We start from the raw sequence: 16,479 nt of genomic DNA, 5'->3' as shown, positions 1-16,479 counted from the left end.
AAGTTTAGAACCAAATTTCTGGTGTTCTAAACTTGGAATTCAAGGCTTCCATGTACAAGGTCCTTTGTTGATTCTGAAATGTACAGAGTCGTGTATGGTGGGGCTCATCTGCACCTTCAGGGGGAATAATGAGCTGTAGGCTACTCAAGGCCATATAAGAAACAAGCAAGAAGATATCTAGAAAGCATCACTATCACGCAGGATATTTCAAGAGTATATATTTCTGTGTTGGCATGCTCCTGCAAATACGAGTAGCAGCTATTGGTGTGTGTTTATGTGTTCAGTAGCTACTAATTCTGCCCAGCTTGACAATGAAAAGCAAATTTTCATCTGTAAAGAAAATTTCAATTGATTCATAAATACTTCAAATGTGGATGGAATGGTGTCATCAATCCCTTACTGACTTCCCGACTTCTATACCTCATGAGCAGCACTCCACGCCTTGACCCCTCAGCTATGTCATGGGCTATTTTGTGTATGGATTGTTGCCAGCATTGCCTGGCTTGTTGAGAAGAAATTTTGAACATGGCTAGCCTTCATTTTATGATATGGGCAGTAGCTTTTCCAGCTCCTTGCCAAACTTGCTAGTTGTATTTCCTGCCACTATTTTGAAAACAGGTATTGGCTGAACACCTATGCTTTCTAAGTACTGGGAATGTAGCTGTAACTTAGACAGACAGAAGTTCCCAAGCCCAGGAGCTCCCAGACAATCAGATCATCAATGGATAAGTATATGATTAGAGATGTTTTGTTTCTTTACAGTGGGAGCAAGGCTTCCCAGGAAGAGGACAGAGTTATGTAAACAACTTCTACCACAACGAGGGGGTTCAGATTAATAAGATAAAGTGTGCACAACAGGACTGAAGATATTTTACATGTACAGAATCCTTTCAGTGCACGTGACCATCCCCTGGTAGAATTCACATTCTTCCTAGACACATAAGATATAATTGTGTACATCTACAAATCCCCGTGTGGACCATACCACACAGCACAGCTGCTCCACAAACAGAGCACTTCCCAGAAGTATGAGGAAGAATAAACTCCTCATTATCAAATAATACAAAGAAAATATCCAAAATAATACAGTACTAAGGAACTAAAGGTCGTATTACAGACGCTGCTCATTCTTAAAATTGGAGCACAAGAGGGACAGAGTAGGTAGTCCCCACTGTCGACTGACTTTAGGTCTCACGGCATTTGGAACCCAGCATCCCTGCTCTTCTGCAGAGGGAGCTGGGGATAGTCCACCATAGCCTGCTGCCTTCTCACTCACCTCTACCATTTAGTTAGTGGTGGCAGATACCACTAGGTACCGTCCACCATAGCTTCTGGGATTCGCACTCATCCTTATCACTTAGAGCTGTGTGATTGCCTGAGTCCCTCACTCACAAAAGTGTCCAGGGCTGCACGAGGCCTCTGGAGGGTGGCACGTGTCTATAGACAGAGGTTGGCTGGGACAGTACTGGCTGCTTGGTATGTAATGAGCTCTGCAAGTGGACCAGATCCGTGGGCAGTGGTACATGAAGGGGATCCTGTCTGACGTTTGTGCCCAGGATCTGCCACAGAGAGCACTCAGCACTTAGGGTTAAATGACAAAAGTGAATGTAAACTGCTGTAAGCAGATTGGAGAGCTGGTGCTAATTTATACAATGGAATTATAGAATGCCGGGTGGTGGAGGTGCACGCCTTTAATCCCAGCACTTGGGAGGCAGAATTTGAGGAGGCCAACCTGGTCTACAGATATAGAGCTAGTTCCAGGACAGCCAGGGCTGCTACACAGAGAAATTCTGTCTCGAAAAACCAATATATGTATGTGTGTATATATATCTATATATATATATAAATATATATATATAGATATATAGATATATATATAGAGAGAACTGTTATAATTTTACATTAAAGCTTATAGGAATAGAGGCAATAACATTAACAAAAACTGCATTTTCTATCCTTATCATATGCAACAAGCATCTGAAGAAATGAGCATGACTTTTTTTTGCGTTCTAGAGATAAGCTGATTAGTGTAATGCCATTTAAGTTGCTCTTGCTAATGTAGGATGGTGTGTCTTCTTCTAAGTGGCAAAGATAGCTGGCCACAGACTCAATTTCCTAATGTAATTTTCCTCTGTACATCTCATTTCTCATTATGAAAAAAACCCTATGTGTCAGAAAGCTTAGAAGAGTAATGAAAATATTGAAATTATTTCCATAGTAACATTTTAGAAGATTGTATTTCAATGACAGTTTTGTTGGCTGTGAGGCTCCACTCCTTCTGTGGGCTCTGCCATCTCCTGGCACTGTCTTTGATACTCCTTCCACAGAGTGGTGGATCGACTTCCAAGTCAGCTCTGAGAGCTGCCATCCGAAGCCGCCATTGCCTGCTTTCCTTCAATGGCCAGGTACCCAGCCATCTGCTTATACAGCCCAGAAAAGTGGGTCACAACCTTTTCCCTTCAGATTTCAGCTTCCATATTTGAGGAGTGGCATGTGGCTGCAGACCCTTTGTCAATGTTCGCTGGCATCCCTGGGTTTGTCCATCATCTAGCATTGAGGAAAAAGAATCCTCAGCCAGGGCAGTGGTACTTAAGATGTCTGGAATGTTATCTCCCTCATTCTGCCAGCCTTTGGCTAACCTCTGCTGTGGTGTGGTGGAGCTGCAGTGCTGGCGGGACGGGTATGGCGTGGGATACCAAGATAGAAGTGCATTTTTAGACTTACAATTAGCTTTATAACAGTGTGCATATTGACGTGGACTGTGGAGAGTCATAATAAAAGCAAGGGGACAAAACAAAGATAGCTCATTGAAATCAAATGCTGATGTATCTAAGTTGCTAGCAATGAATTTGAATATACCTGGGATGTGAGTACATATGTGTGTGGTTGTGGCCAGTGTGTTTGTGTGCCTTGGGGTATATGTGATGTGTGAGCATATTCCTGGTGTGTACCTAGTATGTGCATTTATGACAGGTGTGTATGCATGTGATGTGCCAGTGCCTGGTGTAGATACATGCTTGGCATGTTTGTTTATTAGATTGTTGGGTTGTTTATGCCCTAAGGTTCCACTACACTCTCTCTCAAAAAGCCACTGGTCTCAGCCTTGGTGCTCCTGCATGGGCGCTGCTGGCGACTCAAGGTGTGAGGGCTCGGATTTCTGCAGATAACATGTCAGCATCTTCCAAAAGGATCAGTTAGCCAAAATTTAGAGGTCACAGCTAAATCTGATAATGTTATTAAACTCTTCTTTTATCACTACAGTATGCAACATTAATTTTAGCTCATAGTGTATTTTAAGAACTATTCGCATTTCTATGTGTGTGCATGTGAATGAGGGCGTGTGCACATGAAAGACACCTGATGAGGCAGAGGTGCCACATGGCCCTGGAGCTGGAGTTACAGGTGACTTTTCGACCCCAGCTCCAGGGCTGGTAGCAGCGCTGGTCCTCTACAATAGCAGCATGTGCTCTTAACCCCTGAATCATCTCCAGGCCCATATTTATATATTTTTAAATGTTTCATCTGAACTTTTTATGAAGCTATGTTTTATTGTATAACTAAGATTTCAGGCTGGTCTCACACTCACAATGTACCTGGACAGCCTTGAATTTGTTTCTCTCTCTCTCTCTCTCTCTCTCTCTCTCTCTCTCTCTCTTTTCTTTCTTTCTCTTTTTACCCAAAGTGTACCTGTGTAACCTTGACTGGCTGTGAACTACCCAAGGAGTTCAGACTGACATCAAATTTTGAAGCAATCCTCCTGTCTCAGGCTCTTGTTCTCTAGGATTATATGTCAGTATTCCTGGCTTTAATATGAATTTTAACTTCCTTGTGCTTCATTCCTTCCTTCCTCTTCTTTCCTTTTCCATCCTCTTCCTTCCTTATGTCCTTTCTTCCTTTTTTCCTTCCACCCGTCCTTCCTTCCTCCCTCCCTCCCTCTCTCCCTCCCTCCCTCCCACCCTCCCTTCCTTCCTTCCTTTTCTTTCTTTTTTCTGTTGTTGCTGTTGCTGTCTACAGGGTCTTTCTTAGCTGTCCTAGAACTTACCATGTAGACCACCAAATGGGCCTCAAAATCACAGAGATCCACTGCCTCTGCCTCCTGGGTGCTTTGAATTAAAGGAGTGCACCTCCACACCCAGCTATATTTTCTTTATTCAAGATTTATTTTTAGTTTATGTGGATGGGTGTTTTGCTGGCATGTGGATATGTGTACCACACGCGTACAGTACCCTCAGAGTCCAGAAGAAGGTTTCAGATCACCTGGGACTCAAGATACACACAGCTGTGAGCCACCGCGTGGGTGCTGGGAACAGAACCCAGGTCCTGTGGAGGAGCAGTCAGTGTGCTTACCCTCCCACTCAGTCATCTCTCCAGCACACCCCAGCATTTTCTTCTTGCCTTTTCCCCAAATGTCTTTGCTAAAGTCCATGTCCTGTGTCAATGGACTGAGGCACTGGGCTGGGGAGAGGCAGCAGAACAAAGGCTGTCATCTCAAGCCTATTGTGCCACTTCTCACTCATTGTGTCCCTTAGAGGTGACAAATGCAAAGAAGGAATTCTATTTATTAGTTCTTCACAAGACTTGCCCTTTAAGACATTTTTTTTTCAGTATAGCTTTTCCTTCACTTTAAGTTTATGGATATTTATTTATTTGTAAATTAAAAGAGTCGGGAGCAGAACTCTGTAGCAAAAGAGAATTTACCAGACAGGACACACATGAATTCATAGAGGTTACAATTGCATGCACAAGGCTTGCACAACATAAGGGTAAACAGAGTACCAGTATGGATGAGGGAAAGACTCCTGTATCCCCACCGCTGGCAGCTGATGCCTTCTGGGAGTGGGAGAGTCAGTTTTCTTCAGGGATGTGGCCCATGAGAGGCAACCCCTCCTCCAGTAGATGGCCCTGTGCACATGCGCACAGCACTAAGAGGGTACAGTAGATAAAACATTGCAGAACATGAGGTTGCTATTGGCATTGGTAAGGAGGAACTGACTGTGGAATTACACCATTCTGGAGCAGGGCAGGAGGTACACATCTTAGAGACAGGTGTGGCGCATACCTCTAACCCCAGCGCTGTTAGACACACCGACGGTGAGGGGCAGAAATGAATGCGCACACTGAGAACTATGAATCCAATGGGCTGGCAAACACATTCTGTTAACTGAAACACAGGGTTGTCCTGCTTTCTGCTTTCCCCTCTGTTTCACAGTAACACCACAAACTCGATGATCTAGTTTGAAAATCCTGGCCCCACACTCTGGCCTGTTCTGGAATACCATTCTCCTGGCCTCTGACTTATGATTTCTTAGCAGGACCTGCCTGGCCTAATTTGGCTACTGTGCTTAGGATGTGTGTAGGGGCTTTACAATAGGAGAAAACATAAATAGGAAATGATCTTTTCAATGTTTAGGAAGAAAAGGGAAGCACCAAAGAAGCTGACATGGAGCTAAAAAGCAGAGTTTGATGCCAAAATAGAGGCTACACAAGGGTCCAGCGGCCTGGAGCAGCTTGGGAGCGCCTGAGCCAGGTAGCTGGCAGGCCTAGAACCAGCATCAGGATGTGAACTTGGATGTGTTAGGATGGCCAAGCAGGACCAAGCCTCCTACAGGGAGGAGGTAATGCTCTAACATTGAAGGTGCCTTAGAGAATCTCAACCAACACTTTCTCCTCTTTTATGTCTGAGAAGTAGATATGATTAAGCCTGTTCAATAGAGTAAGAAAGAGAATCACAGATAACAGGTGATTGATAGTATGTGAGCCCCAAAAAGAGTTCAGAGATTGGAGATTGGAGCATATAAATGTTCCTGGAGTTGGCAGCTGCCAAAGACTTCTGCTCCGAGAGAAATGAAAGCATATTTTGGGGGAAAATAGTTATGCATGTCTAATTTGAGTGAATTTATGTTTATCAAGATGATTTTTCTTACAAAAATTTAGGTTTCCAGAATAAATTAGAAGGAATCAGATTGCCTTTTTGCTAGGTTATTTTGCAGGAAAATACCTTGCCTGGCATCTCATTTAGTTCATAGCACCCCAGATGGCAGTAAGTCGTCAGCCGCCACCCCTATATGGCCAGCCAGGGCACCCCCAGAAGCCTGCTCTCCTCTGTAGGCCGGTGGTTCAGGGGCACTGGATAGATGTGGGCCTTTGATTGCCTTCATTTCCTAAAGGAATGCCAGGCAAGCTCCTTCTCGGTCCCAGGTAATGTTCCTTCCACGTTCACAGACGTAGCGTTCTCTGGGGAGAGGCAGCTACACACGTGTTGACACTAGGACCTAGGGGGCTTGTGTCTCCGAGATCTTGTCTACAAAACACTTGCAGGGACTGTGCATACAGGAGAATGGGTAACAAAGAGGTTTTATAAATCTGGGCACATGAAGTTTCAATTTCCCAAATGCATTTTTAATGACACAGAAGTCCCCATTTTGTATAAAGACCTTCATTTTAAATAAAAGGAAAATCAATACTTATATAGAGCCATAACCTAAAAAGCAAGCTAATTATTTGTGTCAACACAAGCTTTCAAGTTGCCATCAGATTTTCTCTTGATTTATGAGACAGGGTGTTTCCTACTTAAATTGGAACTTTATTACAAACACTTTCTTTCAAAATGATTTATCCATTACAGAAATCGATGGGGTTGCATCTTGTGAAAAACCAAGATTTTATTGATAGCCAGGTGAATATGCTGAGAACTGAAGCCCAGCTCAGAGATGCCTATTCAGGACACAGGCTTTCAAGGTTCAAGATTAATGTGTTTTTTAAAAATTCATCTTGTAGACATCAAAAACGCCCATATGATGGATAGTGCTAACGAGGACCTTATTTAATTATAATTAATGGTGGAAGCATCATATAAAGAATGGGCTCCATTTTCAGCTGCTTTAGAGAAATAATGTGTCCCACATAAATCTGTCATATACTATGAGGCCAATATGTGCCGCAGATTCTACAGATCTATCGGAGGGGCCTCTCTGACTCTGTGGCAGTTTCTGTTCATAGGACCATCGTAAAAGCGAGTGCACACTCAAAACAGCAACAGCAGCAGCAGCAGCCGCACCAGCAAGGCAGCCTGGCTTGCTAATCATCCTTACGTCTCATGTAGGCATGTGTGGATGCCACGGGTGAGGAAGGGAGAGCTAAGGAGAAGCCAGATGATTCCAGGAAGGAGGGGTTTTGAGGTGACAGTTAAAAATCACAAGACAAGACAGGAAGTGATATCCCATGGCGGTGGCTGTTTATTTAGCTGAGAAAAGTGTCAAAACCTAAAGAATGTTTTCTTTCTTTTTGTGCCTGTGAAGCCCTCCTTCGGGAGAACACAACAATCATCCATTGAGGACGATCTATAGAACTGTAAACAGTTGATGGGAGCCACACAGGGCTTCTGCACTGTCCTCGAGTCCCCTAATTCTCAAGGAATCTCCGTGTATGGATGGCTTCAAGCAATGAGTGTGACCACCAGAAACCTTAAAAGGCTTTTAAGTTTATTTTATAATTTGAACTGGTTTACCAAGTAATAGGTTTCTGTGTGGATTTTTATATGTATTTTATCTTAATTAATTTCTACAAGCCCCCACCCCTCATGACTTTAACCCCTTCTCCTTGTTTGCTTTGCTCCATTGTCTACCATGCACTTCCCCTGAAAAGTCTCCTTATTCCAACCCCATGGGCTCCTCTATAGTTTCCTGGCCTTTAAGCATATTCATCCCTAAGCAGGTCTGTGTGAATTTAACAGCCTGTAAACTGCCAACCCTATGTTCTTTAAGGTTCTCTCTTCCTGTTAAAATAAAAGAAATCATCCCTACACCCTGAACCTTTGACAGAAGTGTACTAATAAAGTGGAGAAAAGGCATTTGGTCAATTCTGTATGCATTTGAACTGCTATGATTGTTGACCAACGGTGCTGATAATCTCCCTTACTGTGTTAAGTTTGTAAAAAGAAAATAGGGTTTGGAGCTCTTCGGTATTCAAACCATGCAGAGTGAAGAGGGCTGTTGTAGGACACATTTTCCATGTGACAGCCATGGGCTTCTCACGAGAGTGATCTGAGGGTATCTTCAGCCAGAACATGGTACTGGGAGTCAGGGAAGGAGTCAGGGAAGATAACATCCCTAGTCACTGTCATCACTCCTCATCTCTGGCATTCTTGAGTTTTTTTCTAGAGCCAGCAACCTGCCTCTCCCTGCAGTGTCCCTTCAGTGGTGATGGGTCTGCCCTCTGGAGCCAGAAAATTAAATGCAGACTTTTCTGCATGTTCTCCATTATCCATGGTCCAGCTCAGTAATTCCTGGTGTCAATCGTGAAGGCTCTGCTAGGTCAATGCCCTTCTCAGATGGGTGACATTGTGTCTGGATCCATGGTGAAGGATGTGTTAAGAGGTAGTCTGAGAATGATGCCCTAGTCAAAGAGCCCGTGAGCTCATGAGCATGCAGGTGTGTTCATCTACCCACAGTGCTGAACTGAACCTGCAGACAGGCTGAAGGGTTCAATGTACAGTTTCTTGTTCAACTAGGGTGATATGGCCTTATAATTTGGCAGTGCTTAGAGATTCTTTTAAACCCCGGTACAATTTTTCCTAATCTTTTCTCATCCCTTCTTCCTCTTCACCTTCTATCTCTCTCTCTCTCTCTCTCTCTCTCTCTCTCTCTCTCTCTTCCTCTCTTTCTCCTCTCACTTTCTCTTTCTGTGTAACTGTTTCTATATATACATATATAAATGACTGAGGTGCATTTATATGGTTTACTCACATAATTTAGTTATATAGCATTCAAATGAAATATGTGCTTAAATTATATATTTAATTATACTTCAATTATATGTAATATTTATTTACAGTTACTTTCTACTTTGTATGTTTATAAATTGCAGAAATGTAGCTTACAATTTTAAAATTGTGTATATTTGATTTTCCCCCAATCTGTGTGTTTCTTGTCTTCCAGTCTGAGTCATTTTTAAGCTGGATAGTCTGTATTCTCTAATTCTTCCAATCACATAAACAAATAATGAGGCCTGAAGGATGATATTAAAAAACATTATCCACAGCTAAACAAAAGCGTTAAAAAAAAGATTCTTCAAAACATTAGGGGCTGCAAACCCACCACACTCCATGACCAGCCTGGAAGAGTTCTAGAGACCAAAGGCTTTCCCTTTCACTCAGAGCCAGGTCCCTTCACTCATGTGATGGACACAGAGAAGCTGCAGGGAGAGATCCCCACCAGAACTAGTGTCCTCTTCTCTGCTCCTTCCACTCTGTGTCCATGTGACAGCGCTTCCCCCATTACCAGGTCCTTCCCATACTTATTCCATCACAGCAAACGTGATAAGACAAAAGACCTTAAAGACAGACCAACAGAGGTAGCTGTGCTTATAATAAAGTTCTTGGCTTTGCCTATGGCCCAGGATAGATGGGAGCACAGGCAGTTCCTACTCTAAACGTCCAGTATGGTGGGCTGCATCGTGAAGGTAAAGATGAAACCTTAGACTCTACATGGAGAAGCAGTGAGATGGTCCATGACCTCCACTCTAATTTACTATGGTGAACAAGATACCCCTAGATTTAAGGTCAGGTGACTTCTGTGTTCGCACCCAGTCCTAGGCCTGGATGGCCATCAACAAGCCCCATCCCCAAACTCAACACCACCCAGATTTCATTCCCAGAAAGTCGGTCCTTTTCTACTTGATCAGAGAACAGCAGCACAGTAATATACGTGACTTCCTGTGCTTTGCAAATTAAAGAAACATGGCTTTGCTGGGAGCCACATTCTCAAGCTCCGACGTGAGTGAATCATGGGGAGTCCATTTGGGGGATTTTATAATTTCTTATGAATTAAATTTATTCTTTGATATGTCCATACATTTACACAATTCATTTTAATCATTCCTCACCCACCTCTGTTATCCTCCCCAAGTCCACCTACACATTGCCTACATTCACACTCTTCTGTTTTCTTTGTAACCTGGAGTTACAAGGCTGCGTGAGACCATGGGGTAGAAACTATCCACTGGGGCTTGGTGAACTCACCAGTGGGAATAGAGCTAAAAAGAAAAAAACAAAAACAAAAAAACAAACAAACAAACAAAAAAAAAACGACTTTGCATCTCCCTGAGTCCCCCAGGAGCCAATAGTTTCAGAAAGGCTCCTGAGCTCCTCCGCCATCCAGAACTTTGAGCATGATTTTTTTATTTGTAAGTAGGAGGCGACTTATCAGTGGAATCCCTTTCTGTTGTGTTAATAGGGGTTACTGATGATTGGAAAGGCTCAGGATCCAGGCACAAAAGTTAGGAATTGGGTGCACAGAGATCATTTCAGAACCACAAGACAGCTGTGCTTAGCTAAATAATGACATCTTTATTTCAAGGCTCATGACATGAAAATTACTAAATCTGGTAGCTGTATTTTTCAAGAGTAGGGATGTTTTAGAACTAAATGTTATATCAAAATTCATTTAAATTTTGAAGTACAACCTGTGTACTCGCCCACTCTAAACGTGTAAATAATGGATAAACGGCTGTGTTTATTTGTTGTGTGGAAGGTAAGTACAATGAGTGCTAATATAAATTTATTATCTAATGCTTAATTGCTTTTCAGTTAACCCAGTTGCTGCTGTAGACCGTCAGAGGGCCAAGGATCATTAACTAGTGACAGCCACTCCTTCCCACACACCCTCCATAGCTGGTGGCTTCTAAGTAAATGGGAGAGAAGGCATCTTCAAATGCAAGTTTCATTTTCTTCCTTTGGGAACGTCCCACAATCTCAGGGTGGAGAAAGACCAGGGCTTCACATGTCATTTACTTATTTCTTTGTGCATTTGTTGAGTAAACGCTGTCTTACCTTGGAACTGAGCATTGAACCCCTTGCGCCGATGGTTGCTGTCCGACGTGAAGTGGAGCCGGAGCCAGTTCTTGCTGCTGATCACGGGTGATGGGAGGTTCATGCCTGTGAGCCTGGAGGAGAGAGAGAGAGAGGAGGGTAATCTCCTTTGAAACCAACAGATCGAATGTCCCTTGGCACCGTCACACCTGTTTTAAAATTGCATCACTGACAGTCTCCTGAGATGCTTCAAGCAGAGGCCGGTTGTTACATGCCTCCACATCTTCAGATGATTTCAGCAGGACATCAACACCCTGTCCTGAGATGATAGAATCAAAGTCTTCAAAAGGATTCAACATTTCTCTTCTGCATCAATGACAGATGCAGGAGATGTGGTTCTATCTCTCAGCTCCTTCCCTCGGGAACTTGGGCATAATGAATCATAAATAGAATACAGCTGAGGTGGCTTGCTGCTCATCATGTTTGAGAGAGGACTGCTTTCCCACAATCCACCTGTAGGATTCACCATGGGGGGACCCTTTCCTGCCACAGTGGAGAAGAAAAGCCTTCATGAGACTAATGAGTGTCAAAGATATTTGAACTGGAATAAAGTGAGAATTTACTAAAGTAGCATTCTATCTTTTAAAAAGTGGATGGGGTCAGTCTCTCACAGCGATCTGCAATACCTCTCTGCTCTCCAGTGCTCAGCTCAGCCACCTGGAGAGTGGCCTGGTGACTTTCACTGCCTACTGCTGAAATGCGGTTTGAGTGGCAAGGAGAAAACAGTGTTCATCTCATAAACCCTCACAATCAGAAGGACTGGAAATAAACAAAGCAAGGCTGGGGAACAGCACCACTGGATCCCAGAACTTCAGACATACCACTATTTCCTGGCTAAGCCTTGAAAAGTACCAAAGTTAAGTCATAATTTGTAAAATAGTTTCACCATCTATAAACTACGGTGTTTCCCCAGTAGCCACAAAAGATTCCCACCCAACAAGGCTCAGAATTCACAGTGGCTGAAAGCCTTCATAGCCCATAGATAATGCCTGTGTATAACCTCTGGGCACAGTTTCTGGATGACTCAGAACCTAAAGGTTAAGGTGATAGCTGTCCTTCTATCATTGAGGACAGAACAATGAAGAAAACATTTTTAAGTTTTAAAATATTCAGTGCAGACACAGTTAAAAACACTTTTTGATTTGTGGTTGACTGAATCTGCGGATGCAGAGTCAATACAAACGTATGTGGAAATTCACCTAATGTGTTTTCTCTGGATCTGGGAGGAACTGTGGCTGTGCACTGTGAAATTGTTTCGCACCTTGGTTGCCAAATCTTGTTTTGAAATGATACCTGTTGGTGCCACTGGTCTGTGAAGGTTTAGCTATATTGTTCCAAAAGTTACCTGTGTGGCTTCCTCTGTGGTCGAACTGAGTACTTGGTCTCCAAGCACAGGGCACAGGGCACAGAGCAGCAACTGCTTGTCTGTAAGGAATGCTGCCTTATTTATATATTACCTGTGGGAAAGCAGTGTTGCAGACACCAGAAGTCAAGCCCACTGTGTCAGACGCTCACTTCAATGACAAACTTCAGACATGTGCACAATGGGCTTAGAGTTAAAAGTTCCACCCAATCCTAAGTGCTTATTTATTATTTAATTAATCTCTTATCCCCACTTGATTTCCTGAAGTACAGTTTAGGCTGCTAGAGAGGACTGATTCCCAGACAGGCTTCATCTCCTCTCCCTTTGCCCAGGAAAGGTTATCTACAAATTCCATCCCACAAATTACCTCCAGTAATACTGAGAATGCCCAAAGGATATGGGAACTGTTAATTAAAAACCAGACCCATCCAGCTCACCTTCATTTACCTGTTGAGCTTAGTATAAAGCTTGCTTTAAAACATGTTATTTTAATGATTCTAATCTTCATAACAGGTGGAAATTGCATTTCAATTGCAGGCCAACATTTATAGCACTCTTGAACAAATACCTTCTTGACTTGTATTTGCAAACACCTGTCTACAAAAAGGCCAGGTTTGTGTCAATCATCACACATCTCCGTAGAGAATAGGGTACTTTTTAGTCTCGTCACAACTAGTAAGTTGATTATCACTGGAAAGCAGCCATAGGGTGCTTCACGTTGATCCAAAGCTAGAGGAGTGTGTCTATGGCTTCTGATACCTCAATTTCATATGGTTTATTTTACAGTTAATACCAACCCACTTTTAGTCCATGGGTCAGATTGAGTTTATGAGAACAGATTGTTCACTTCTGTCCTAGAATAAGGGGGACTAAGTATAGCATTACTTTGAGAGGACTAGAAAGATGGTTCAGTAATTAAGGTGCTTATTTCTCTTTGGGGGTTCAAAGTTCAGTTCCCAAAACTGACCTGGCATCTCACAACTGCCCATAGCTTTAGTGCCAGGGGATCTAGTGCCCTCTTCTAGTCGCCTACGGTTCCTGGACTCACATAGATCCATAAGATCTTGCTGACCCACACAGATTAAAATTAAATACACATAAATACACACACATACACATAAATTAAAATTTAAAAACAAAAAGATCAAAATCTCTTAAAGATTACTAGCCAGGAAGAACTAATTAATCTATTTTTAAGGCTTTTTTTTTTTTAATGTGTGTGCATTGGTTGGGGGGATAACTTGAACCTGAATACAAGCACCCAAGGAGACTTACTTAGTGGTGTCACTGGAAAAAGAATAGCTTGGCGATCTATGTCTACTTCTATATGTTAAACATATGCAGTACTTCTTCCTAGGAAATACGGTCTCATTTATATAGTCCGGGTTGAAATCAAATTTGTCATCCTCCTGCTTCAGTCTCACGGATGCTGGCTGAGAGCCATGCTAAGGATTTCTTCCCATGAAGCTTTCTGTGTCGGGTGCAGGACAGGAAAGTTCCTCACAACAAAACAAAAGAGTCCATGTGTTCTGGTTTCATTTCTGACACTAAGATACACTACCTGACAAGAACTGACTGGCGGGGGGGGGGGTTGTTTGCTTGTTTGATTTAGTTCACAACTGCAGGTTACAATCTTACAGTCCATCACCCTACAAAGAAATGAAGAGAGGGCCTTGCGGCATCTAGTCACCTCACATCCACAGTCATGAGCAGAAAGAGGAGGTGGCAAGGCCCATCCTCATGCTGAGCAGCAATGTTCCAAGGCCTGGTTTCCAGGCTGAATAAAAAGGGCACAGCACCAGCATTCCTTTCTCCCTGTGTCCCCGACTTCAGAAGTAATGGGACCAGCAGTCTCAGCCTCCTGACACCTTGCCTTTCCCATCACAACGGGCCTTACCCTCGAACTTAGAGCCAAAATAAACCCTTTCTTGCTTAAATCATTTCTTGTCAGGACGTTCATCACATCAATGAGAAAAGGAACTAATAAGCCCAGGGCCCCTTCAAGGTAACTGGGAGAGATACCTCTTTGCTTCATTCAAGGGCATCAGACTAAGCCACAGAGAGCACAGGAAAATCTATGTTTCTTCAAAGTCCTCAACAAGATTGTGCTTAGGCTGAAAGTAAACATAAATGTAGGACTCGTGGGACCGCTCGGTTTAACACGGCCTGCTTCGAGCCAAAGCGGAGCAGCCCAATTTGTTCCACTTTCTCCAAATAGTTTTGCCACAAAGTTTTGGATTCTATTTATAAGGTACTCATTCCTTATTTTTCCCTCAGCCTCCCCTCGGCTTGGCCTTTCTCCTACGTGATAGAAGGGGCTGACCATGTGGGATGCGAGTTCTCCAGACCCAAGTCTGTGACTCCTATGTTACTTATGTAACTTGAAAAATGTAGAGTCAACGTCCTGAGATCATTTCCCAAAATGCATTTGGAAACCCTAATAGTTTTCAATTTCGTTCTGTTTGGGTGCTTCAGACTCGAAGCCAGATTTCTCACAGCTTTAGAGAATCATTATCGAGATTATGTGGGGGATCCCTCTGTCATTAAAACCCTTCCGTGATGATTAAGGAGTCAAAACCTAGTAGAAGAGTCTAGGAGACATTTTAAATGATCTGTTCCATCTATGGAGACTAAACGGTTGAAGAAGTCTGTTAGTTCAAAGGCACCATTTACAGACATGGGGAGAGAAGCTCACTGATGATACATTGTTTTCTGCTGTGTCCTCATAGGCCTGTAGTGTGGGGACTTGGGTATCAGTTTACCAGAGCGAAACAGAGCAATCTGATCGCACATGGAGCTTGTAAAATGATGTAACTTGGTGAGTCTCACATTGCAAGTGAAGTAAATTCTTTTTTATTTATTTATTTATTTTTTATTGAGAAAAAAAAATTTCCGCCTCCTCCCAGCCTCCCAACTCCCCCCCTCCCCCACTTCTCTCCCCCTCCCCCCACTCCTCTCCCCTTCCCCCCACTCCTCTCCCCCTCCCTCTCCAGTCTGAAGAGCAGTCAGGGTTCCCTGCCCTGTGGAAAGTCCAAAGTCCTCCCCCCTCCATCCTGGTCTAGGAAGGAGAACATCCAAACTGGCTAGGCTCCCACAAAGCCAGAACATGAAGTAGGATCAAAACCCAGTGCCATTGTCCTTGGCTTCTCAGCAGCCCTCATTGTCCGCCATATTCAGAGTCCGGTTTTATCCCATGCTTTTTCAGTCACAGTCCAGCTGGCCTTGGTGAGCTCCAATAGATCAGCCCCACTGTCTCCGTGGGTGGGTGTAAATTCTTAAGAACGTGGAGTTTACAATACCACACCAAGCTTATAGGATGTCAGGAAGGTAACAAAATAAGGAACTATTCACCTTGTATTGATGTGGAAAAAACTATCTAAGTATACATAGATGTGTATCTGTATGTTGTGTGTGTATGCTGCGTGTGTATACATGCCACACACATATATATGGAGAAAAGCATACATACATACTACACTCATATTTATGAATATTGGAGTGGTTTAATTAAAAACTTATATTAACATATATACCTACTTGAGAAAAATATGACCAACAAGAACAAAGCAAATTCAGGGTTGCAGTGAAGTCTTCAGGAAATCCCCTTTTGAATCAAATCAAAGTACTTGAATCAGATCAAGTACTTCCTCCAGAAGGTTCTTCCTGCATCCTCTGGACACAGGCCAAGCCATGCACAGGACACTCTCTTCTGCATTTCCCTGGCAATACTGCCCCTTCTCCTGTCAGATCCCATATTAGGTGACGCCTGTTCTATCAATACTGCCCCTTCTCCTGTCAGATCTCATGTTAGGTGACGCCTGTTCTATCAATCCTCCCAGGGTACATTCAGCCTGTATTACGTATTTTCCTGACAAGTTGGGTTCCTTATGAAGACCTACTAAGTAAGAATACAGTTTGCTTGCTAACTTCCTGTGAACCAGAGCCCAGCTAACCCTTCTGTCTCCTAGACCTACATAAAGGCTAGGTATGTGGAGGGCAGTCAGAATATGGCAGATAGAGATAGAATAGATGAAGTGGATTGGTCCATATATTCTACCAGGGTACTCACCACAAAGTGAAACCTACAAAATAGTTCTCAAGCATGACACCACACACACACACACACACACACACACACACACACACACACACTGACCTCAGTGAGCGACCTCAGGTAGGCACTCAACTCACCTGGGTCTTAGGTGGCTCACCTGGGGGGATGGCCACTAACACTGTTGTAGGCGCCACC

The 16,479-nt window shown here is 43.3% G+C and overlaps 1 protein-coding gene across 2 annotated transcripts in view; it reads right to left on the bottom strand.

Annotated features, from left to right (window-relative positions):
• Csmd1 (CUB and Sushi multiple domains 1) overlaps positions 1-16,479 on the bottom strand; it is a 1,426,468-nt gene that overhangs the window by 499,717 nt on the left and 910,272 nt on the right. For both annotated transcript variants that reach the window (XM_041673587.1, XM_041673588.1), the window contains exon 6: positions 10,829-10,941. In XM_041673587.1, the coding sequence (XP_041529521.1) occupies positions 10,829-10,941 (113 nt within the window). The remainder of the gene's footprint in view (positions 1-10,828; positions 10,942-16,479) is intronic.

Source organism: Microtus oregoni, unplaced genomic scaffold, assembly GCF_018167655.1.
Source record: "Microtus oregoni isolate MIOR12 unplaced genomic scaffold, Mior012 000024F_ref0000369, whole genome shotgun sequence".
NCBI lineage: Eukaryota > Metazoa > Chordata > Mammalia > Rodentia > Cricetidae > Microtus > Microtus oregoni.
The sequence above is the reverse complement of the archived record's forward strand: the minus strand, read 5'-3'. Positions and strand labels throughout refer to the sequence as shown.